This window comes from Rhinolophus ferrumequinum, chromosome 26 (assembly GCF_004115265.2).
Source record: "Rhinolophus ferrumequinum isolate MPI-CBG mRhiFer1 chromosome 26, mRhiFer1_v1.p, whole genome shotgun sequence".
NCBI classification, from domain to species: Eukaryota; Metazoa; Chordata; class Mammalia; order Chiroptera; family Rhinolophidae; genus Rhinolophus; species Rhinolophus ferrumequinum.
Genome location: NC_046309.1, coordinates 4,515,119 through 4,539,202, shown reverse-complemented (window position 1 = coordinate 4,539,202; position 24,084 = coordinate 4,515,119). Strand labels below are relative to the sequence as shown.

General features: G+C 52.5%; 1 protein-coding gene across 1 annotated transcript; it reads right to left on the bottom strand.

Moving 5' to 3' along the window:
- Positions 1-914: 914 nt before the first annotated feature.
- Positions 915-18,413, bottom strand: PDIA4 (protein disulfide isomerase family A member 4). The gene is made up of 10 exons (XM_033099181.1): positions 18,119-18,413; positions 13,143-13,311; positions 11,746-11,951; positions 9,554-9,692; positions 8,165-8,370; positions 7,897-8,055; positions 5,536-5,687; positions 3,437-3,593; positions 2,809-3,042; positions 915-2,132 (listed from the first exon to the last, which is right to left on the bottom strand). Exons 1-10 carry the CDS (start codon positions 18,204-18,206, stop codon positions 1,717-1,719), a joined length of 1,926 nt encoding a protein of 641 aa, XP_032955072.1. The 5' UTR covers positions 18,207-18,413; the 3' UTR covers positions 915-1,716.
- Positions 18,414-24,084: the final 5,671 nt, after the last annotated feature.

Below are 24,084 nucleotides of genomic sequence, written 5' to 3'. Positions count from 1 at the left end.
CTGAGAAGCGAGCCTTACTCGTAGCCTCTGCCAGACTCACAGCAGCTCAAACGTCACCGGAGACAGAAGGGCTTATCCAATACCTCAGCTCAATGAGACCAACGCTGCTACCCCTCCCAGAGCCCGTCTCTTCCTCACGGCCTCACGTACACTGTCGGGGATGTGGTTCTCCTGGCAGGGCTGCATGAAAAAGCCTTCAAGCCCCACACCCACATTTGCTCCTAGGAGCTTCCGACATAAAGTCCCAGGGGGAGGGAGAGGGAGCACATTCTCCTGGTGGCAGAGGACGTAAAGGCGACGTCCTGTCACACTGGACATTGAGAACTTACCGGACACGCACAATTCCTAGTCCCCTCAGCCAGACTCCGCTGAAAACACCCTCCTAGCCTGCCCCACCCATGCAACCTGCTTGCTTTCCCCCACCCGACCCCTGCACCAAACACACCAGTCACCCCTGAAAGCTGCCACCAGCTCAAGAAATTTCCACCTCCCCACTTTTGTTTCAGTCAAAACTAGGAGCAGGTGATGGGGCAGGGGAGGAGAGGGCACATCCTGGTGGATGCACTCCTGGAGTGGGGCTCACATCACACGAGCCCCCAGAACCTGAGGAAGGGCTAGTCCAGCCTCCCACCTGTCCTACCCGTTCTCCCAGCCCCACGAGTGATCGGGCGGGCTCCTCTTTCCTGGCCCATCCTGACAGAATGTACCACCACTTACCTCCACACGACCAAGAGCTGAGACCACCGAAGCCCCTCACCTGGGTCGCGATGACCCCCCACTACCCCGGATGCTCAGGTGACAGGTGAGGCAACTTGCACGCTACAGGGGGAGAGCCCTCCCCACCCCGCCCAGGTTAGGCCATTCCATCTTCAACTCAACCAAGGCTCCCGGATGTTCTCAAATAGTTATGGAAGTTAATTAAATGTTTCTTTTATTCCATCATGACATCCTACCCTATCTTTTCTTTTCCCCTAAAATATCCACCTGTGCCCCAGGTCGTCTCTTCCTCCAGCCCTGTGGATTCTGGAGGCGGGGCTATCCCCACAGGTAGGTGGCCTCTCTCCCCGAGGCGGTACCTTAGAACCTGGCTCGAGGGGTCTGGGCTCTAGGAAAGGCTCTTGCCCCAGTCCTTGGTTTGAAAGGAGAAGGCACGGCGACGCCCGGTCCTGCACAGAGATGCTTCTTCTCCCTGGACTGGGCAGCGGCTCAGAGGTCGGCGGAAATGTCGTCCTTGGCAGGGTGCTTAGAGACAGTTCTCACCTTGTGCCGCGACAAGAAGAAACAAAAACTAAAGCATGCCAGTAGTCAAATCTCAAACTAGTAATTCCTCAGACATGACAAAGGGCAAAAATCAACATGATTTGGCAAAGGTTTTTAAAATTTTTAAATTAAAAAAAGAAAAAAACATTCACACAGAAGAGAGTCAACTTATCTGCTTTGAAGAAATATATTAAAGAAAGTGGAAGGTTAAAAAAAAAAAATCAAACCCCCAAATAATGATAAAAATAGCTGTAACCTCTGTGCAAAAATCTGGACTAATCTACTGAGTCATTCATTCATATCTATTCAGTATTCAGAGCATCAGGTGAAATTCCGAAGTATAAAAAATTTAAAAAATAAACAAAAACGTGAGACACTGCCCTCGCGCTGACCCGTGGGCCGGCAGCGGGCAGTGAGTGCGTCTGGTCCGTCCTGCCCTCCACAGACGTCAGAGCTTCAAAGGTCCTCTCTGGTCCTGCTCGGTTTTGTGGCGTGTTCTTCTATAAACTTGCTCAAATGCTCCAGATCTCTGTTTCCATCCTCAAATTTAATTGGGTTCTTTTTGTCCCCACGGGGGGCGAAGTAGATGGTGGGGAATCCGTCGACTTTGTAGCGGTCGTTGGTGACATCGTTGGCGGTGGCGTCCATCTTGGCGATGACCAGGTCCTTGTGGCTCTTGTACTTCTTGCCCAGGGCAGTGTACACGGGCTCCAGCTGCCGGCAGTGCCCGCACCAGGGCGCGTACAGCTCGATGAGGACGTCCTTCTTGGGGTCCATCACGATGGAGTCGAAGGTCTTCCCCACCACGACCTTGACTGGCCCCTTGTTGTTCTTGGGCACCGGCTGGGATTTGATGACCGGCTTCAGTTTTCCTGCCGGGGAAGCCAGTGGGGGAGGGATGTGAGCAATGGAGGCCCCGGGCCCATGGCTCTGCCTGGACCAGGCAGGACGGGGCGAGTCACACGCCCAGGGCCAGGTAGGGCCTGGCCTCCACGAGCCCACCCCTTAGTTCCCTGGTTTCCTCACATCTACTTTCCCAGTCCCTGCAACGGCCAGAGATGGTTCAGGTGGTCCCACCCCAGGCCTGTTGGGCCCCTGGGTCCCGTGCAGTGAGGCCATCACAAGAGCCATGCTGCCCGGTACAGAGGGGTTCCAGGGAGCACCGGTGGGGGCCCAGGGCTGCAAAGCCACGTGGGGAGCAAGGTCTGCCATGTGCTGAGACAGAAGGATAGAGGTCTGCCATGATGATGCCTCAGAGCAAGTTTCCCACAGATGCAACTTATTTCCAAATCCAAAAGCCTGTTTCAAATATTTTTAAAATAAGGCTTTGTGGAATTTCTAAGACACAGCTGCTCTTAGAGAACGGGGGACTCTGTCTCCATGCTCCCTAAGGTCCCCGAGAGAAAACCCAGGATCAGGCTCAGAACAAGCGACAGGAATGAAGCAGCACCAGGTCACTGCCGGGCGCCCGGTGACCCCACAGCGCCCCCCAGCTCGCGCAGAGGAAGTGGGAGGAGGTGCCGGGGAGGCCCGGCCACGCCAGCCCACCTTTTTTGAAGGTCGTGACGAACTCGCGGAGCGTGTCCGAGTCGAACTCGTCGGGCTCCATGGCGAACTTCCGGCCGCTCTCGTCCAGGATGGCGGCGTTGACGTCCTCCCCGCTCTCGCTGAGGCCCAGGTCCTTCACCTCCGCGGCGAAGTCGTCCTCGTCAGCCACGGCAAACGTGTACTCGGGGAAGTCCTTGGCCACCTCCAGCACTTTGCTCCGCCAAAACTGAGTGGCTGGAACGGGACAAAAGGCGGTGAGCGGGGCCTCACAGGTGACGTCTGAGATTCTGGGGCTCAGATTCTCTGACGCGGCTCAGGCTTCAACTGGAGAGGAGACCATTTCTGCAAAAGCCACCTCTGTGGGTAAGGAGACCTTGGCCGAAAGCTCAACGAGCCCGACACGCCTGTGAGGGCGACAAAAGCCCCTGCCGGCCTAGAGCCGGGGTCTGGCCCGGTGCCGGCTCTGCTGCCTCATTTCTAACAGGACGCTGCACTCGACTCTAAGCTCCTTCCTGCCAAAAATGGAAGGAAAGGGCAGCTACATAGCACAGAAGGAAAATGACCCTACAGCCATGAACAAAACATGCCCCAGGCCGACACCCCGCAAGGGCGGGGTGGGGTCCCTCACCTGCTCGGTAGTCAAAGCTGAAGTCCACGCTGTAGTACACGACCACCAGGGGGCGCCGCGTGTACCGCTTGGCGTCGTTGGAGGGCTTGCGGTGACCCACCAGGGGCAAGGTATGCTTCAGCACGTAGTCCTTGATGGCCGAGCCCTCTGTGGAGCCCTGCAGAAGAGTGGGGACAGGTGAGGCGCGGCCTGACAAAAACGAGGCTTAGCTAACCTCCCACCTTTCGCTGTCACTGTCAGTGAGTAAAGATGGGCTTGGCATGGGGGAGAGGAGCCGATTGAAGGTGAGCCGCTCTGGGCGCGCCCCACTCAAGCGCACCCCAGTAATCTCATTGTCTCTGGGAACCCTCTTCCTCCAGTGAACCCTAAGTGGGCTTCTCAGGTCACTGCAGGTGCCCCGGGCCCCTTCTTCTGGGCCTGGGCTCACTGGGTGTCAATTAGAAACTGCTAGAGGAAGGCCTGGTAGCCAGAGGACAGCTGTTAGCATGGGCGAGCTGAGCATAAGGCTCCATCTTCCCTGTCTGATCCTCACAACAATCCTGAGGACACGTCACACAACAGGAGCAGCAGGACGGGTGAAGAGAGACCCAAGTGCACACAGCTGGTGAGTGGCGGTGTTGGGCTGTGCGTTCTGCCCCGAGAAACCACACCCGTGATACCTGCTACCCCAAAGCACGGTGTGGTCTGAGGCAAGAGCATGGAGCCAGACCGAGCTGTGAGGCTGGGGCGGCAGCTCCGCCAGAGACCAAGCCCCTGCCTCAGAGGGAACTGAGCCGGGGCTTGAATTGGTCTGGCACCCAGGTGGTTTCCAGTTAAAATTTAAAAATGTATGATTGGGCAAAAGAAAAAAAAAAAGAGTCAAGTGGCAGTGATGTGTATAACAGACTAGACCATGTGGACCTTAACCTTTTAGGGGGCAAGGACCACCTTCTAGAATGTCCCCTCTCCTGGGCACATGTACCCCACACAGGACTGAGCCTCACTCACTGAGAGCCACGGCCCAAGCTCCTCAGGCCCCCTTTGGAGTCAGGGATGAACAGCAGAGAAGCTGGGGGAGGAGACGGGGCAGCCACCACATCCAGGGACAGAGGCCCCAGCCTGAGCAGTGGCAGCTAAACACACACACCTCGGGAAGGAGTGTCGGGACCAAGGATCCCGGGAGTCACAAGGACTCAGGCAGTCTCTCCAACGTCACACTGTGTTCCCAGGGCACTAAAACAGACCAAAAGGGGCGTGGCTGCTCCCTGCACTGCTGTCCAGGGGACTCCACCCCGTATGACCTCCTCCAGGTCCTGTAAGAGCCCTCTGCCCAAATGGCGAGGGTTACGGCACCGAGGGAGCAGCGCTGGGCCAGGGCGGAGGGCACGGGGCTTCTCCCTTCAGCTCTTTCTAACTCGCTGTAGGACCCCTGGCGTGACACCTCACTTCTCTGCCTCCCAGTCTCTCCATGAAAAAAAAAGCTTTGGATTCAAGATCTAAGGCTTCTTCCAAACCCAAAGATCTGCTCATTGAAGCACTGGGCCCATGAAACACTCAGAACACAGCTGGGAACGCCCTCTGCCCTTCTAGGGGTGAGAGGCACTCCCACGGGAGATGGGCGTGGGGCGTGGTAGTGGAAAGGCCAATCCACGTGCCGCGCGCCACAGCTTCGTCCAGGGACAGAGGCCTGCCCTGTAACCCTCAGCGCCTGCCCCACCTGCCAGCCAAGAAGGCTCAGCTCACAGCTAGCAGCACGTGCTGGCCAGGAGCAACGCAGACACACTGGTCAGACCCATGGTGGCGGGCAGCTCAGGGAGGCTGGTGCCAGGGGGTACACAGAAGGGGAGCAACTCTTTTGGCAAAAGTAGCTGGAGCTTTGCCAGGGGCCAGGGCCCCACCACCTGCCAGGTGTGTATGGGTTCCCCCAGTCCCTCCTGTAAACCCAACCACGAACCTCCCTGCTGGCTGTGCTCCCATCCTGGGCCTTCCAGGAATCTGCCTTTACCACAGGTATGGGGAGGGGTTGGGAGAGGCGCTCCAGACCCTTTTGCGGAGCAAAACCTCCATGCTTCCACACGCCTGCAGTGGTGCCACCAGGACACTCAGGCAGCCTCACCCACCTGGATGTCCATCACGTTGCTCCTGGGCTCGTATTTGGACTGGAATTTCTCTGGCTGCATTATGACCAACTTCCCTGGTGAGACTTTCAAGAACTTGGCTATTTCAGTGCTGAAGGTGTGGTGGAATTTGTAATCTTCTCTCAGGTTGTTAGCTGAAGAATTAACACAATCATAAATACACAATTTATTAAGTTAATTAAACGATCTGGGTTTTTAACTCATCAGCCACATTGGCCAACACAAATGCATGGAAAATAGAGTGAGTTCTGTATGGACAACTCCTCGAGCTCAAACACCGGAAAGGAGTTGGCATTTTAAAACTCGGTACAGGCGTAATACCTTAAAACCTGTATCTTGGAATGTGGGAAAGAAATTTAGTGAACTGGGTGTCCACAGAAAAACTTTGAGCTAATTTGCCTACAGATAACTGCTGTGTCTGAGGCTGAGAAGGACATAAGCCCCAGACAGAGTCTGTCCTGAGGTGAATGAGCCCTGCACACGCCTGCATGCACACGCGCGTTTTCACACCCAGCATCCTTCCCAGGGGTTAACCTCTCCTCCTCGAGTTGGGGGCTGGCCTGTTTGTGAGTTGGAGGCCTAAATGCGGTTCTTTTGCTATATATGCTTTACTTAAACCTTGAGAGACAAGATGAAAGCCCACTCTGTGGGGATACTCAAGAACAAGGGCTCGCCACCTGTTTCCAGAAAGGACCAGACAGTATAAACCTCTTGGGATATGTGGGCCACACTGTCACAACCATTCCGCTCTGTGCTGAAGTGTGAAAACAGCTAGACAATGTGTAAACGAGTGGCTGGGGCTGCATTTCAATAAAATGTACTGAACCAGGAGGGGCCGGATTGGGGCTGTGGGCCAGGCTGTCAGCCCCTGTCCTCAATCCTGAGGTGAACGCACCTCAGTCCCTTTACTTGGCCCTGGCTGAGGTGCCCAGACCCATCCTGAGCTGAGTCTGTGATTCAAACCTGGAGGGCGGGCCTCCTGACTGGCTTTCAGGAAACACACAGCCAAGACAGCAGGCACACCATGTGATTTGGGGAGGTGGGGGGCAGCCTGGAGAACTGAATGGTTTTTGGAATCAGACAGACAGCGTCAAATCCTAATTCTGTGACCTGCTGATTGGGTGACTCAGGTCTGTTGTCAGTTATTCAGCTCCCCGAGCATTAGTCGCTCCTCTGTACAAACAGGACAGTCCACCCCACAGACCGGCTGAGGGCTCTGTGAGGCAACCCCACAGAAGGTACTGGGAGGCCGGTCTCCCCCGTCCTAAGCCTCTAGCTGCCCCAGCTGACCATGGCTGGAGACACAGAACTGCCTCAGGAACTTCGTTATCTACCCCGCACGTTCCCAGACCCGCTTTTCCAGTCAGCCTCTCTGCAGACCACCCTGCATCCCTGGGCCGTCTCTGCTGCTTCTGCTCAGTCCAGTGAACAGTGCCTCTCGTGCTGCCTGCAGCCTAACCCACCAGCCACGTGGAAGGCACACGTGTCTGACTTGAAGTCGGAAGTGTGGTGCCCACCCAGCCCTAGGGCACCAGGCCTGAACTTTAACAAGATCCCAGGGACGTGCGTGTACACAGATGGGTGGGACTTGCCGCCTCACTTGGATCTGGGGTCTCCACTGCTGCCCCCGGCCCTGGGCAGGCTGGGGTTCCCTCTGCAAGTCTCTTCCGGATTAGTTAGGAGTGGATGACAGGGTCACCCAACCAATACAGACCGAGGCAGCACAAACGGAATTTAGTGCTACTCTGAGTTTTACTAGATTAACCTGCATTGGACATAATGAACGGCCCGACCGCCACAGAACAGTACTACTTAGCGGTTCATACTCATTCCACTTGTCAGGTCGGCAAGATTAGCACTTAAGCGTGCTCGGTATTACCAGACATTTTGCTGGCGTTCCATCGATCTCAATTAATGTTCACAACCTTCGAAGTAGAAAAGACCACTGTTGGATGTGACAACACTGCGCTGACCAAGTACAGCCTTGGTCACAGTGCTAATAACTGGCAGAGGCAGGACTTGAACCCAGGTCTGAATCAGAAACCCTCACTTTCTGGTGAAGACCCTCCCCCTTGCAGAGGGGCTGGCTCAGGGAAGGGGCTCCTGGAAAGCGAGGGAGAAAGACAATGAACTTGGACTTCACACCCCAACTCTCCATGTGTAATTAAGGCAACAGGGAACTAACCTCCAACCTCGGACCCACAGGAAAGGAAAGCCTGCTACCCCAGACGCTATGGCAATTCTGCCATCAAGCGACCCCCTAAATAGAAGCCCAGGAGTTTTATGCAGAAGCAGTGGCCTCCCAGGCGGGCATCCTGTCCAGCCCAGATACCCACGACTCACCAGCCTCCTGGTACAGCTGGTAGCCCGGGTCACTCGCCGCCTTGAAGACGCCAATGATGACAACATCGTCTCCATCCTTCAGGAACTCCTGGACCTGCTTCAGGGCCAGAACCTCCTTGGAGGGCGGCCCAGACTGCTCGATCATGTAGTCCACGATCCCTGGGAGCAGAGCACACGCCTGAGGAGGGCTGTGGCTCCAGGGTGCGCGGCCCGCCGTCCACACACGCCAGGGAGCTTCCCCGCCCCACCGAGGAAGCAGCCGCCATACCGTATTTCTCCCGTGGGCCGTTGTAATCAAAAGGCTTCCCCTTGCGGAAGATCTTCAGGGTGGGGTAGCCGGAGACATCGAACCTCTTGGCCAGGTCTGTTTCCGCAGTGGCGTCGACCTTCGCCAGGGGGATTGGCGGAGAGTGCTTGCTCAGTTCCTTGGCAGCCTTCTCATACTCGGGGGCCAGTTTCTTGCAGTGTCCACACCTGCCAGAGCAAGCCAGTTCTGTCAGGGGCCTGTCCCAGCACGGACACACCTCCCCACTCGGTGAGGTGCAGAAACGCAGCCTGTGTCCCCAGCTCAGGCAGATCCAGCCAACTCCGGGTGTTTGCTGAGGGTGTGGAGCCAGATCCCTCACTCTCTCCTCCCGTGGCACTCACACACCAGGGACACGTGGTCGTGTACACACACACGCGTGTAAATGGGACACGGAGTAAGACATGGGAAAGGCCAAGACAGACAGCATACTGAGAGATTTTCTTGGTTGGAGAGTTGAGTCAGGTAGGGATACAAATCAGGGTTGGCTTCATACAGGACGTGACGGTTGAGCTGGGACATAAGGGCTGGGCAGGAAGTGGACAGGAGCCCGAGAGAGGTGGGTGAGGGGAGGGGACACAGGGCAAGAAAGCTGTGGGAACCCTGAGGCTCCGGCATGAGTGTGAAGCAAGGCTGAGGTCACCTTCCAAGATTCACTCTGGAACAAAGAGCCACGAGCAGAGATGAAGACAGTAAAACCATGGCTCGAACACGTCAGGTGGGAGACGGGGAGGCTGGGACAACAAAACCTGGGACAGGCGGAGCGAGGCCACCAGCTGCCACCCCCACCCACTGCTGGGGCAGCTCTGCTCTTTCCTCCTCATCACCGGCCGGGTGAACGTCCACAAAGAGCATTTCCATGCCTCTTACAGGAGGTAAAAGATGTCACCTCACATTGCCAGTCACAGCTCAGAGTGCTTTCACACGTGCTCTCTGGGGGATACTCCCTAGGCACGTCCCTGGCATGGGCACTGCAAGTGTGCAGTGACGACTCAGGACTCGGCAGGCACGGCCTGGGGCTCAGCCACGTCCCCCAGCCCTGAGGTGCCCTGGATCACCTGGCAGCCCTCTTTCTTATGCGGGCTTCCCTCTCGTCCACGCCCAGGACTATGTTCAGCCTCATCCTACCCCCAGGAAAAGCCTGTAAGAGACCACCCCTCTCTGGAATACTGAGCAGTTCCGCCTCACCCTTTGTGCAAGATGGAGATGCTGCACCCACGCACCTTGCCCTTCGGCTAACTCTGCCTCACGCTCAGGGGTCGGTCCCTGCCAGCCCCGCCCAGAGCAGCAGGATGCCGAATGCAGGACGGGCCCAATCCATATCTGAACCACATGAGCTCAACACCGTCTTACCAGGGGGCATAAAACTCCACCAGGATGATGTCTGCATCGTTTACCACTTCGTCAAAGTTATCTTTGGTCAACACAAGCGTGACTTCCGGTGGAGGCGTCCAGTTGGGCTGGGAGATCTCTTTGACCTTGGCAATAATTTCTGAAAGAAATCCAACAAGACTGAGCACAGGCAGACCCCAGTGGTGGACGCTGCACCTCGCTTCCGAGGCAGGTGGGGAGGGGTGAACAGAGGAAGGGGTGGGGGCCACAGGAGAACAGGAAATGTTTCATTTCCTAAAATCCAATCGCATCTCTAGCCAGAGCCACTCTGCAACTTTGAAGCCACAGTTAAGGGTCAGAGGGCCACTGCCTCGTGTACCACCTGCAGACGTCTTGAACAGCCCAAGAGCAGCTTGACGAACGAGACTGTTCTTACCAGACTACCCTGAGAGGTCCTCTCCCAGTGCTTTGACCACATATGCTTAGCAATAGTCTGGGGGGCATCCCCTTAATATGTGCAAATACATATGCACTTAGTCATGCACGTCTCGTATATTACAGCGTCACAAAATGTATGCAAACCTCGAGAAAAGCGAAGACAGCAACGGTAGCTCCCACGCTGCTCGGGCTGCACTGACTTCAAGTATTAGAAAAAGGCCCTTTTGAGGTCTCAGTCCCAAGATGGGTTCAGCGACAGGAGTGGGACACAGAACATATTCTCACAAAGCGTTTTCCAAGTGGTTGTTAGGAGCAGAGGCGGCACTTTTGACAATTCCTTTTGTTTTGGTTTGGCTATGGTGGAACCCCGCCAGGAGCCAGGTCTGCCAGCCACTCATGACGGCACGAGCTGAACCGAACCACGCGCAAGCAGCTCTGCACGCCAGCCACGGCACAAACTACCGCCCCCGTGCACATGCGAAGCCCAGAGCGAGCTCATGCGGGGGGGCCCAGGGAGCCCACAGGGCAAACACTCTCGCAGGTTCCAAGTTGGGCCACATCCCAGCAATAAAATGTCAGGCACAGACCTCCAAGGGGACAAGCCTGTTTACTTCATAGTCAAGTATGCTACCGTCAGCCAGTTTTTATCCTAGACTAAGTTCCTTACGTACGAGACAGCTAAGACGAATTTGTTAAGTAAAAACAGGAAGGTGCAGTTGGTGTTTAAGATATGCCGTGTACACATTACATATACACAGACACATTTGCTTTGATGGGTACAAAGTATCTCTCTGAAGGACAGGGGAGAAATCTGGGACAGCCGCCTTCCTGGAGGGAACAGGAGGGCCAGGCCAGGTGGAAAGGCTATTCATTTTCTACCTGTTTGAATTCCAAACCACATAAACAGGTAAGTCAACAGACAGACAAATGCAACATGAAAATAAGTATTACTGGGCGTGATCACATTCCCTCTTACAGCCCACAACGGCCTCCAGGGCCTAGAGCGTCACAGGATAGACTTGGCTGCTCGAAGGGAACTGAGATCAAGTCCCAGGGACCTCAGGTCCGTGATGGAGATCCCGGCCCCGCAAGGGGAAGGCACTTGTCCAGGACACAGGGCCACTACACGGCTCTGAAGCCCCTAAGCCCACCCAGTGCGACTTCTACATGCTACACCAGTATGGATGACGGAGCACCATCTCTTTCTGAAGTGATGAAAGGACATATGCTCTTCCTGAAGGATACCACAATTTTATCTGTTCATTCATGTAATAAAATGTCTTGAGTGCCTAATGTGAGCAGGGAGGGATCCACAGGCCTGGTTTAGGAGAACCGCCTGGCTCCCCACACCACGGCTCTCAATGTGGGGCTCTGTGCCCCCCAGTCTCGGCAAGTCCTGGGCGCTTGTAAGGAATGCACGTTACTGAGCCTGACCTGAAACTTCCTGAGTCGGAGTCTGGAGACGGGGCTGTGGGGATCTGTCTTCACGAGTCCCTCCACCCCCGGGGTCACTTGGATGCAAGCTAAACATTAAGAATCACTAAGAACCTCTGCCTCTTATATCATTTCTCAACATATCTGCTCCAGACCCTGTGTCATGGTCTGAAACGGGAAGATATCCCTCCCGCCCTTGGTCACTTTGAACATTCCAGCAAGGAGCACACCCAGGGGTCCCTCTCGGTCCTCTCAGCTAATCTTCTTTTCTCTTGTCCATAGTCCACCTTCTGGGGATAGAGTCCTGGCCCTGCTCCCCTGATGGCTCAGGTACCACTCACCTTCCTGGGTCCGGGAGCCCTCGTAGTCGACGGCCTGCCCCTTCTTAAGGATCTTGATGGTGGGGTAGCCGCTCACACCAAACCTGCTGGCCAGTGCTGACTCGGAGGTCGCGTCGATCTTAGCGACAGCAATGGGAGGGTCGTGCTCCTTCAAAGTACTGGCAATTTTTTCATATTCTGGCGCAAACTGCTTGCAATGTCCACACCTAAGAATTATGATTCAGGGAAGGAGAAGTAGGTTAACTATACCCGTGGAGGCTTCAATCCAGCAACGCACACAAAAATGGGGGCATGGAGACCGGAAACGTCTACAGTCAAGAGGAGAGACACAACATGACACAATGGGGAGGCCAGGGTGGCCGGAAGTGAAACAGATCTAGGCTCGGACCCCAGCTCTGCCTTGGGGACATCCTCTCAACATCTCTGAACCCTGCAGTTTCGTCCGTACGTTTCTCAAAGTTTGGTCCAGGGATCCTTCCAAGGGCTCTGTGAGGTGAAACTCTCGCCAAAGACATTTTTGCCCTTTTCACTCATTCTCTCAGGAGCACAGAGTGGAGTTTTCCAGAGGCCTCACGGACCAAGAATGACGTCAGCATTCTGATGTTAACATGCAATGGGTTATAATTGGAAAATGAACACTTTTTAAATTTCTCAGCTTTAATTTCTAATATGGTAAATACGGATAAACATGACCCACGTAAAGGCTACTGGGGGTCCTCAAATTTTAAGTGTGAAGGGTTTGAGATTGCTGATCTGTAAAAATCGAACCTCACAGACCTGTTCAAAGGACTATTTAAATATTTTACATAAGACACCTCGTACTATGCTTGAGCATCAGGCACTGGACATGTATGTCTATCTTGACTATTCCTCTCCAGAGTGACCCAGGGAGGGCGGGTGAAAGGAAAGGAGGGATTATGAGATAAACACACAGAAGAGAGAAGGGGTGGGGGCGTCCCAGAGTTGTACCGTACGGCAGGGTGAGGGTGAGAGGCAAGGCAGTGGCCTGGCTCTGCTTTCCCCAGGGCCCGGGTGCGACCCAAGCCCGCACTCAGGGCAGCAGGCCTGACTACTGGCAGCAGGAGGGAAGTGGGTGGCCTCAAGACGTGTTGGACCCGTGTTCCCAATGCAGGTGTGCTAAGTGCCACCCCCTCCCCCAGCTATCGCTATCAGAGGATACTTCACATTTTAAACGAGCGGGGACCGTGTTCCGTGGGGGCCGGAGGCTCGATGGAGAGCGCGGACTGCTGAGCTCCGGGCACTCCTGAGCCGAGGGGCCGCGTTCCTGGGCCAGACACGCCCGCCCCGCCGGGTGGGGATGGTGCTGGGAGAGCCGGGTGCGTGAGCACAGAGGGAGCCCTTGTCCGCTCCGGCGGAGCTTGCGTGGGGCTCCTTACCACGGAGCGTAAAACTCCAGCAGGACCGTGTCCTTGTCAGCCACGAAGGTATCAAAGTTGGCGTCATTCAGGACTAACACACCGTCTTCCTCCTTCACTTCCAGATCATCCTCCTCCTCGTCGTCCTCCTCCTCGTCTTCCTCCTCAGTGGCGTCTTCTCTACTAGGATCTGAGCGGGAAATAGCCGGACTGCTTAGGAAACTGGTGACTCTCCTCCTTAAAAATGTTCCTAGAACCCCAAACCCTTCGAGATGTGTCGGGAGCCCTGCGTCGTCCCTCAGCACCCCTCCCCTGCAGTCTTTCCAGGCCTCGCCCCTGTAGTAAGGCCCCTTCAGGCACATCCCAGGCTTTGCATTGTAGGAATACTGCCTTTTATGGGACCCACGCGTCTGTACCCAAGGGCAAACTTAACTTCCATGGACATGCTTCCTGCTTGGAAGCAAACTTCTCTTCCCAGAATGCAGAATCTGAGCACATCTTATTATCAAGGTCCAGTGGACTTTTTTGCCAAACTATAGATACGAGGCCTCCTGGGACCTTATTAATCTTATTAATCAGGTTCTCCAGCTACAGTCACATCAGCAAGTGTACTTGGAGCAAATGCAGCAAGCATGAGAATTTCATTAACTCCAAAGCCAGAATGTTTCAAGGGGCCAATTATCCGTGTTTGGAGATGCTTCCCAGGAGAGAAAACCAAGACTGACAGACAGTTACTGCTTTCAGGGCGGGGAAAACCTGCCCGTGGGGTCCTGGAAACCGTGGGACTTGCCCAATCTCAGCCGCGCCCCTAACTAATCCCCCCCCCCAACTACTCTGGGGCTGGCTCTGCAGCTGCTCAGACAAACTGGGAACTGGTCTGGGTGGGGCGGGCAGCTTTGTTCACTATCCTTAGTATCTACCAATCCACAAACTAATTAGAAGGAGCAAACCAAAAACCCACCCCCATCCCAAGCCACAATTCCTCAACCATGTCCTTTTGTTTAAAACAATCCCCTCACTGCTTTTTCCTGACTTCCATGGTCTTCCTGACTCTCCAACTTAAGATGTCAGTTCCTCCTTTGTCTAGAGGAGAAACAGCTCTAAAATCCGCCCTCCCCCCAAAAAGAAACCCCCACCAATTTGAGAAATACAAACCAAGCAGACTCCAGTGTTTCTTGGGACAAGCTTCCTCCCCTGCCCGTTTTCCTCCCTGCTCCCATGCCCCCCCACCCCCTTGTACTCTGGGCCACAGCTCTCCAGCACCCCCCTCCCCACCTCCCCACCTCTCTCCTCCACAGAAGAGCTCTGGAGTGGACAGGCCTGCAGAGGCCCGTCATCGGGCAACACCAAGAACAAAGCTTCCTGGATGTGAAGGGGGCCTGCCTGGCCCAGGCAAAGACAACCTCGCTTGCAAGTCCTACCCAAAATGACCTGTACGAGGGCTGCCAACCTGGGGGCTTGATCAGGCTTGTCTGCTCCACTGGGAGGACCAGGAGACACCACATGGCCTGCCCAGACCTCAGAGCTGGGTGCCTAGACGGCCTGCTGTGGGCAGTTTGGCAGGGCCTGTGGGCCCGGCACATGTGCTCTTACTGCCTGGCTGTTCTGTCCAGTCAAATTTACTTGCAGAAGCAAATCTACCTGCTGATGGAAAGACCGGAGGAAGGCTGGAAAGAAAGCACTGGGGAGCCTCGTCTGCCCTTCCAGCTAGGGAACAGCTGGGGGGGAGAGGGACTCGGTAATCTGCTCAGGCCCGGGGACACGGCGAAATGCTACACAAAGGAAAAGCAAAGATGCTTCCTTACCTACGCTCAGCCTGACGTGGTCTGTGAGCACTATTGGTGAGGGGGCTTCCTGATTAAATAGGTCCCCATGAGATACCGTGGGACAGAGTTCCTAAGAGAACTTATTTCTCTCTCTCTCCCTTTCTCTCCATAATACAGAGGATGCTAAAAAAATAAATACACATTTTAAGATAATACCTCTTAAAATGTGTATACATTTTTGGGGCACCCCTAGTATATGTGTACATGTGTGTATACACACACAGAGGGTGCCAAAAAAACGTATACACATTTTAAGAAAGGAAAAAAAACTATTAAAATTGCAGAAGTCAAACGTACCTTGTATTTATCTTTTGTTAATCAGTATATGTTGAGTATTACAATTTTAATACAGTTTTTTCCTTTCCTGAAACGTGTATACGTTTTTCTGGAAAGTATATGAAATATACTTTCCATTCCTCTCCGACTCACAGACAACCAAAGGACTGATTCCTGTGCAACTTAAGTACTCCTACCTACCAGAAACCACACTTCCCTGCAAGCACCCCACATTTTAGTGGGGAGACCACGCTTCACTGGGCTTCACTTCTAAAACTGGCTGTCTGAGGACAGAAATACACCCAAAGCCATGCAGCTCCTGCTGGGAGGGTGCCATCGTCCTTGGCGTGAGGCCAGGGCAGCCTCTCTCATCATCGCCACGTTGCGGAGCCCCCGGGAAGGCCACTCCTGCAAGGGGAGGCCCCACCTCTAACCAGGTGACTGCAGTCCCTGCCCACTCTCCCCAGTGCACCCGATGACAACAATGGTCCCCTGCTCAGCCTGGACGCTGGCAGCTCATAGCAGGATGTCCGCGTCTACTTCCTCAGCTGGTCACTGCTCCAGTCCCCACTAGAGAAGTACCCGTAACAGGTGGATGAACTCTGCCACGAGGTCCATACTGAACAGTTTACATTAAACACGGGAAAAGAGAAATGTGTTATCTGTGCATCATTATAGCTGAGATTTATTACATACCAGGCACTGTGCTGAGCTCTTAAACACATTCGCTCTCTCCTGGAGAGAAACACATTACATGCAGTTACTAGATGAAGAAACTGAGGCACAGACAGCCTTAGTCACCTGCCCAAGGACCACAAGGCTGCTCGGTGATGGGTCCTGACCTCTCAACTGCTCTGCTCTATTGCTGCACCAGAGTTTCTTCTCAATGTGCCCAAGTTTTACGTGGAATTGTTTGACAATTACTTCTCAGGAATGAAAAGGGACGGGCAGCTGAACAGTTCCTTAGCACTACACCCAAGTGAATTTCTACTTCCTATAAAATCTAAACCAATCCAATAAAAGCAGGCAACAACCAGCATCCAAATTTTTTCCTTCGCTATGTTAGCTGGAAAGACCTGAAGGGTACAAGCGACTCCTAATCTGAGGCATGGAAAGCCCTGCAACCTAAGGCTCAAGCTCTATTTAGTAACCACATTCTTTGGTGGGGGGGGGGAGGGGGGCATGTAGGGGCCCAGGGACCACTGTTTGAATCTAAAATGTACGGAAGGCAAACAAAACAAAAAACCCTGCAGACTTGGAACATCTGGGGTGGAGGGAAGTGAAGCCCCAAAATAAATCCACAGAACAAGTTATCTGTGATAGGCATTGAAGGGGAAGGGCCACGGATGTCCCCACACGGATGGCAAAGAGTCAAGATGAGGGCTAGAAGCCCCACCCCACCCGAGGACGCCCTGGGAGACCTGCCTTGGCCATGACAGCTCCAGAGGTTCCAGGGCTCAACCCAGAGGCAACTGCTTCTGCGGGCCTCCAAAGCATTGTTAGTGACCTGTGACCCAAGTGATAAATGCACTGGTGATGAGTAGCCCTTGCTATCCAAGAGATTTTGTTTTTTAGCTTCTTTCCAAAAAGGATCCTCCATTCCCACTGGTCCTCAAACTTTATCGTGTCTTCAAAAGTTTATTCTATGAACCAATGAAGAACGTGTTTAAAATGGAGATCCCAGGGCCCACCCCTACATCCGCTTCGGTATATTTTGGGAGTCTGTATTTAAATAAGCACCAGGTGATTTGGATAAAGGTCCCGGGATGCACTTGATTAAGTGCCACGCGGCTATCTAGCTCCTTTGGGCAGGTGTTTTTTTCACTAGGTGCTGGCTCTTACTTCCTTTTCTATTTGGGTAAAAATTCTTGAATCAGTGACCCCAGAGAAGTTACTCAATCTGTTTGAAAGAGTATAAAGTTCACACTTCCCCTACACACTAATATTAGAGAAGGGGGGTTATTTATATTGCCACAAACTCACTAGGAAACAAAAAACTAGTTGCAGGGAGAAAGGCCAGCGAGGAAGAAGGCTGAGGTCAGTAACAGGATACCCTGTTCTCTAGGAGTAGCATTCATTTCTTGCTTAGTACTTTCTAATTTTCAAAGTTCTCTTATGCCACTTGTCCTCAGCCTGCTGATTTTAAAGCAAAATGCAGGAATAATGACTAGTATCTGCCTAATGTTCCTATAGAGCAGGCATTTTATGGGCAGAGGTCACACTTCTCATCCTTTCCTCCCAGAACCCAGTGCAGTGACTGGTACATAGTAGGTGCTGAATAAATGCTCACAGAAGGAATAGCATCCGGATTTTAAAAGATGCAAACCAGGCCATCCTTTTCTCCCTCATACCAGAACGCTTGAGGTATTTATTTCCAGATCTACAGGCCACATTTGTAAAAAGTGAAATGCTTGCTGCCCACCGCTGCTCGGGAGAGCTCTCGCTTGGGTCTTCATGCCCTCCCCTTCTCTAAACCCTGTTTTGAAAACAGTGGCCCCCTCTCCTTTCACACTCCCTGGGCGTGTTCGCCTGTAAATTTTAACCAGTTCATAAACTCCCTTTCCCAGGAGCCTGGACCTGCGGAAAATCTGGGCTGAATCAGGACCACGGAGGGAGCCAACTGCAAGGAAGGCATTTTGCACCCTTTCTGCACCCACGCCTCGGTGGCAGGGGACTTGCTAAGAGGCCCCGCGGCCCGGGCCCCCTCACCGTACCGCTCACCAGGGATCTAAGCGATGCTGCCCACCCGCTATCACCCCTAAACTCCAGCAAGTTAGCGCCAGCAGCAGTTCTGGAGGGGCTCCACCCGGAACCGGAGTCCTGGTCGCACCCACCCCTGGTGCCGCGCACCGCGCTCTCCAGCGCGCAGGCCCCGCTCGCCGTCCGGCCGCTCACCTTCGTCCAGGTCCTGGGCACTCGCCACGGCCAGCAGCTGCGCCAGCGCCAGGAGCAGGACCAGCAGGCAGGCTTTCCGGGGCCTCATCGCAGCAGAGGTTGCGCGGCCTCTCACGCCAGCGGCCGCGGGGCGCTCCGGGACCTACGGCTCTGGCCAGGCACGCGAAACGCGAGGGACGGAAAGGAACCCTCCCCAGGCAGTCCTCGCCGACGATTGGCTGGGAGCGAGGGAAGCCGCGGGCGGGCCAATCCCGCGTCCGAGCACCGCCCTCCACGCCCGCCCTCCTCCCAGGCCTTCACAGCGCGCGCCGGGTGGCTCACGCGTTTAAAGCTCCGAGCCCTAACGTGAGGTGCCCCCTTTTGATTGGCTGAGCCGCGGCCACCAATCAGCAGCTGCCACTCGGTTTGCCCGGAGCGCACAGGCTGAGACAGGGAGCGGGGGAGAACAAAGGCGGCAGGCCGGGGACGGAGGGGGCGGCACCGTGCTACGCCTCGAGGCGCAATTGGCCGGCGGCGAAGTGGGGTGGGGCCTGGGGAACACCCCGCGCGGCTGAGCTCCAGGTCGGGCACCGAGCTTGGCAGAAAGAACACGTGTCCTTAGCGGAGCCAGGCGGAAAGGAGCTGTCCGCGCAACCCGCTGGGGTCCCTGGAGGCTGCCGACAGAGTGGCGAAGGGGCCTGAATCAGTCTGTTGATGGGAAGAAGAGACAACGGGACTCCCAAGTTGGCTTCATGTTCATGGGCTTCTTGGGGTTTTTTTCTCATTGAGAAATAAAAGTTTGCATTTCTTTCCTGGGTTAAAACACATATTGGGCTTGGAGAGGGGGTAAGCATGCAGTAAAGGGTATCCAGAAGTAGGATTGAGGGAAGCTTCTCTCCGCGGTTTCATCAATAAATAGGCCATCAGATGCCTGTCTAAACCTTGACTTATGCTATTATTTCTCTCCTGATTTTCTGCAAAAGTGAAATACCAGGTAGGCAATCTAGTGGTTTACGTAAGTCTAAATATAACCCTGAGGTTTTCCCTCTTGACAGGCGGAGAAAACTAGGTTAAGATAATGATTTTCTATGTCAAGCCTATGGTTGTGTTAAGGCTTGAGATTTCTTTAATGCCTGGGGATTAGTATGCCTACAGTTACAGAGGACAAATAGGGCATAAAAATGAAAAACAAAACTCCAGAATACAGTGTGTATACACAGAGTATTAAGTGAGGAAGAAAGAAAGCCGGCCACTCACAGGCTTTAGCAATTAGAAAACTTTGTTTTTATTGAGCTCCTTCTGTGAATCTGACGTTTTCCCTTCATTTTTGTAGGGCAGAAAGACATTATGCAACTAACAGCACCAGAGTATACACGAAGTAATTTATTAGAATGCTATGACTGTAGAATATCAAACAGTTCGATTTCATTTTAAAGAACTCTTCAAAAAGATGAGTCCAGCCAAAATTTTCTTTTTGGTAGTTTCCTATGAATCCTTGCTAAACTGAGAAGAATGAGAGTGCCATTTGCCCAGATGTGGGACAAATACAACCAGTTCCACTAAGACCCTTTGTTGATACAAGGTGTGGAGGAGACCCCCGCCATGTGTATATGTGTATATATATATCCATATATATATATATGAAATCACTACTGTATTACTTGTGAAATTAAAGTAATATGCTCTTTAAAAAAGCACTTAAAGTATAGCAATAGAAGTCATTCAACAGCAAAATGTTGGAAAGCAACTTGTTCCTTCTTTATTCCTAAATTTCACCTGGTTTGGTTCTGGGTTCAGGCAGGTGGGGGGAACCACTGTTTTGAGGGTCAGAATGGAGAGAGATAATATTTTCATGACAGTGTCCAAGTTCATCATAATTGGTTGTGAGTATAGAGAGACTGTTAAAATCATAGAGCTGGCCCCTGGCTTGTCCCCAGGGCTGTCATTTAACATGATGAGGTTATGTTTGTAGGTCAATTTGAACACGGGCTTCTCTCTTCTGCCACACAGCACTCTCTAGAGAACATGGCCTATGAGAAAATAATCTTCCCCATCTCAATAGTCTCCAGGTGGATCTGTGACAATGTGTTCGTCCTGGCACTTGTGTCAGCCAGCAAGCCAAGAATGTACGATCAGAAAACTAAACAGACCAGGCAGCTGCTCCTATGGTACATGAAGCTTACAATCAGTATTATCTGGAATGAAAGCATGTGAGATGAAACGATTTCTTATATGTGATGGAGAACACAACGAAGGTCCTGACTACCATTCTGTGGTTCTGATAGAGTTCCCTTTCAGCAGAAAGGGGGAAATCTGAAGGTTTCAGAAATAAAGGAATTGATTTTCAGAAATCTCTGCCTCTTCAGGCAAACACAATTGTGGCCAGAGATACAACCTACCTATCATTTCCTATCGTATATTTTTAATTTAATATGACATCATAATCATTTTCCCCTACTGCTACATTGTCTTTTGAGGGTACTTAGCTCTCCCTCCAAGGAGCCCCCTTCACTCATGAAGATTAGAGACTGAAATTAGGTCCCAGGCCCCCACTCACAACTGCTTTAGCTGCTCAGGCAGCTGCCTGAGAATGTCAACCATATTCCTTAACTCCATTCTATACATAGATGAGACATCATACTCAGATTCTATCATTACAGTTTAGAATGTAATATTTCAGCTGCTGCAATTCTTATTGCATTGCCCAATACTTTGAGTACTGACTGCCTTTGATATGATTCAAAAATAGGGAAATGTTCACACATATAGGTGTGGCCAACCATTGAAAGTAAGGCCAAGCTGACATTTTTGCAGGAGTTTCCTGTGACGAGACATTCTTTCCAAAGATCACTATCATTTTCTAAAGAGCTGTTGTGAAAATGACAGTCCCTATCATTGCACATGTCCCCCTACGGGGTTCCTTTCCTTTTCTCAGCCATGACTGCCTCTGTCCTTCTTTCTTTATTTCTGTAACTCACCAACAATATTCCCAAGACACAAACTAAGTTTCAAGGGAACAGAAACGCGCAGAAAGCACTGGGCCGACTGTAAAATCTGTGTCTATGTGTAGGGCTTTTTCATTAACCCATTGATTCAACAAGTGTTCGTAGAGCGCCCTCTGGGGGCCATATACTGGATGGATAACAAAGATCAAAAAGCAAACTTTCTGCTTCATGGAATTACTTTCCCCGCACCACCCTCCCGGGACTCCACCCTACCTACCGGCGAGCTCCCGGTAAACGGCGGGGCCAGGACTACAGATTTCACAGGCAATCCGACCAGCCCGGACGGAGCCTCCTCTGTGCCGGCTTTGTCCTCCTGCGACCCCGGACCGCCCCTTCTGCCAGGCTAGGTGTCACCACTCCCACCTGACGTCACCAGCAGTCGGCCCAGCGCTGTGCCCCGGGTAGGCTCGGCAGATTCCTGAGGAGCGCTCCGGGGGTTGGGCCAGAGCCCGACAGCCCCGCCCTGCGGCGGCCGTTACCCTGGGGACACCCAAGGCATCCTGGGAACGTTGCCTTTCGTGCGCGTACTCGGCTTCTACAGCGCCCTCTGCCGGCTGAAGGAGCCAACAGCCTCCTCGTAGCGCTCGTTCAGGTAGCGCTGTGCATCCTTCCTTGACCAGCGTCTGGATCTCCCTGGCTCTCTGGATTGGGAGAACTGGCATTAGTCGACTCTTCACAGCTCTGACTCCTTCCTCCTTTGGGGGATGCACAAGGTTGGATCTAAAATTGATCAGCATATAAGTCAGGCAATTGGATCTTGTGTGTAATGCAGGGTCTCAGCCCCTGCAACCCGCACAAGAATGCAGGACATGGTGAGGCCAAAAAGGAACAAGAGCCATAGATAGGGGAGTCAGCACTATATTCTCGATGGTTGGGACACAAAAGCAGACATCCGCCAGTACTCCAAGAGGGGGTCTTCATGCACCCCAGTCTCGCTGGCAGCCGGGCGAGATACAGGAAGTAGGAGCCACACGATCCACAATCCATCATCCACACTTGCTAACCCCACTTGCTAGCCCCACTCTCCGTCCTATTCTCTGCCAACCCACCAACCAACCAACACCCTGGCGTAGCAACAGCAGTTATATTAGAGGCCAATGGTTAAGAGCTGCTGGCCACCCAGCCACAGCGGATGGCCATCTGATTACAGCTGATGGCCATCTAACAACCGAGCCAGCACCTTTCCATGAGGCTGAGAGCCTGGAAACTGCTCTCTGGGACTCTGTTCCCAGAGTGTAACGTTGCCTTTTTCTTCCTCAATTTTTGCTACTACAAACTGCATTTCTTCCGAATGAAATTAAGAGTGTACTTTGTACAGCCGTGCAGTACTCCAACCCCACCGCCACAACTCACTGACCCACGATGGTGGTTTCCACTGTTTCAGGAAAGATTTGGGCTACCTTGGGCTCAGCGCAACCCCAACAGCTTCTATCAGGAACTTGAGAAGGGTAGAAGCGGGGCGGTAAGGGGGGCAAACTAGAAAGTAAACTACTGGTGGGTAAAGGCTGGTTAGTAAAATTTGGTATTTAGATTCCTCTGGTGATGTCTCGAGGCTGATGGAGTCTCAAGTTCTTTCTGGTGATTAACTTTGTCCTTCCCGGTAGACGGGCATTGGTAGACACCGGTGCCTGATTTTAGAGGCATACCTTTGAAATTGTATGTGCTGCTTTTAGGCAAATCGGGGGAGTGCAGGGAGCTTTTATTGTACGTGCTTCCCCTCAATGGCCTTCCACTGAAAATAATCCTTACGCCAAAGTGGCATATTTTGGGTTGGCACTTTCTGCTACGCTTCAACAGTCAGCATCCCACTTCCACAGATCACTCAGCTAGCACAGGCTAACAGGAGTGTTTGTAAGTTAAACATGTAGTGTGGAACCTGTTACTTTAATAGAAAATTGAAATATCCTAGCTCTCCGTGCTCTTAACACGTCTCTCCAGAGCCCACATTGGTTACAGTAAACGAACTCTGTGATAAATGTGGGAAGCGGGAGAGAGGGAGGGAAATACAGACTAAACCATATACTTATGCATCTTCTAGAAAACTGAGGCCCAACGGGAACATTACAGTTTCCTGAGAAATGCCAAGGAGACTTGAGGCAAAGGGAAGGACTCGTTCAAGAAACATCTTATATGACTCGTCACTGACTGTGTGATTCAGGCATATCCTAATTTCTCTTAGAAGTCGTCTATTGTGACATTCATCACTTCATCCAAATACATTTCCATGGTTTGTTTCTTTGTTTTTTTCTTACCTCTAAGGTAAAGAGTTCTGTAAAAAGCACTTCCTCTTGTCCTTCATGCTAAAGTTTTAAATCAACCCCCTTCTGTCATCACAAATTTTGGACATTTGCTGTGCAAACTTCTGTTCAAGTGTTTCACCCATAGATTTCCAGATTTCCTGGAGACACCAGGAAGACTGATTGAGTTTGCTCTTTGCAAGACATCCCAGTAGATGCTACTGGAGATAATTTACTCTCTGGGGATAAATTCGGCAAGGATTCAGGCGACTTTCATATTTTCACTTTTCTCCTCAAACATCCCCTATCTATCTTCACCAATGACCTTGCCTCATGTCATCAAGAAAATAGAAGCCATCAGATGTGAACTCCCCATTCTCCTACAACCAAACCAACAACTGTGGTGGTGGCCCTCTCGTCCTCTCTTCTGGTCCTCCAGTTACAAAGTATCCCTCCCCCATCAAAGGCCATTCTTCCATTTGCTCTGATATCCTCCCTCTCTACTACATCATCAATGTCCTCCTTTTTCCGAATTCTCTCCATTAGCATGCAAACATGCTATAGCATCACTAACAACTTTTCCAGCTACTGCCAATTTCTCTGCTCCCCTTTAAAAAAGAAACTCTTTCATGAATCCTTTGGTATCTTCCAAGACGCTAATAATCTCCCCAGGCTTGTGTGATTTTTACACTAAACGTTTTGTGGTTTTCTGTTCTTTCCCTTGTAATCTTCCCCCCCTTCCCTT

Bases quoted from the DNA above. Each gene is read 5' to 3' on its own strand.
- PDIA4 (XM_033099181.1), bottom strand. From the start codon at position 18,206: ATGAGGCCCCGGAAAGCCTGCCTGCTGGTCCTGCTCCTGGCGCTGGCG. The intron at 3,043-3,436 runs GTGAGGGACCCC...GTCCCGTTCCAG, and splicing joins CAGCTTTGACTACCGAGCAG to CCACTCAGTTTTGGCGGAGC. The intron at 2,133-2,808 runs GTGGGCTGGCGT...CTTCCCCGGCAG, and splicing joins CGTCACGACCTTCAAAAAAG to GAAAACTGAAGCCGGTCATC.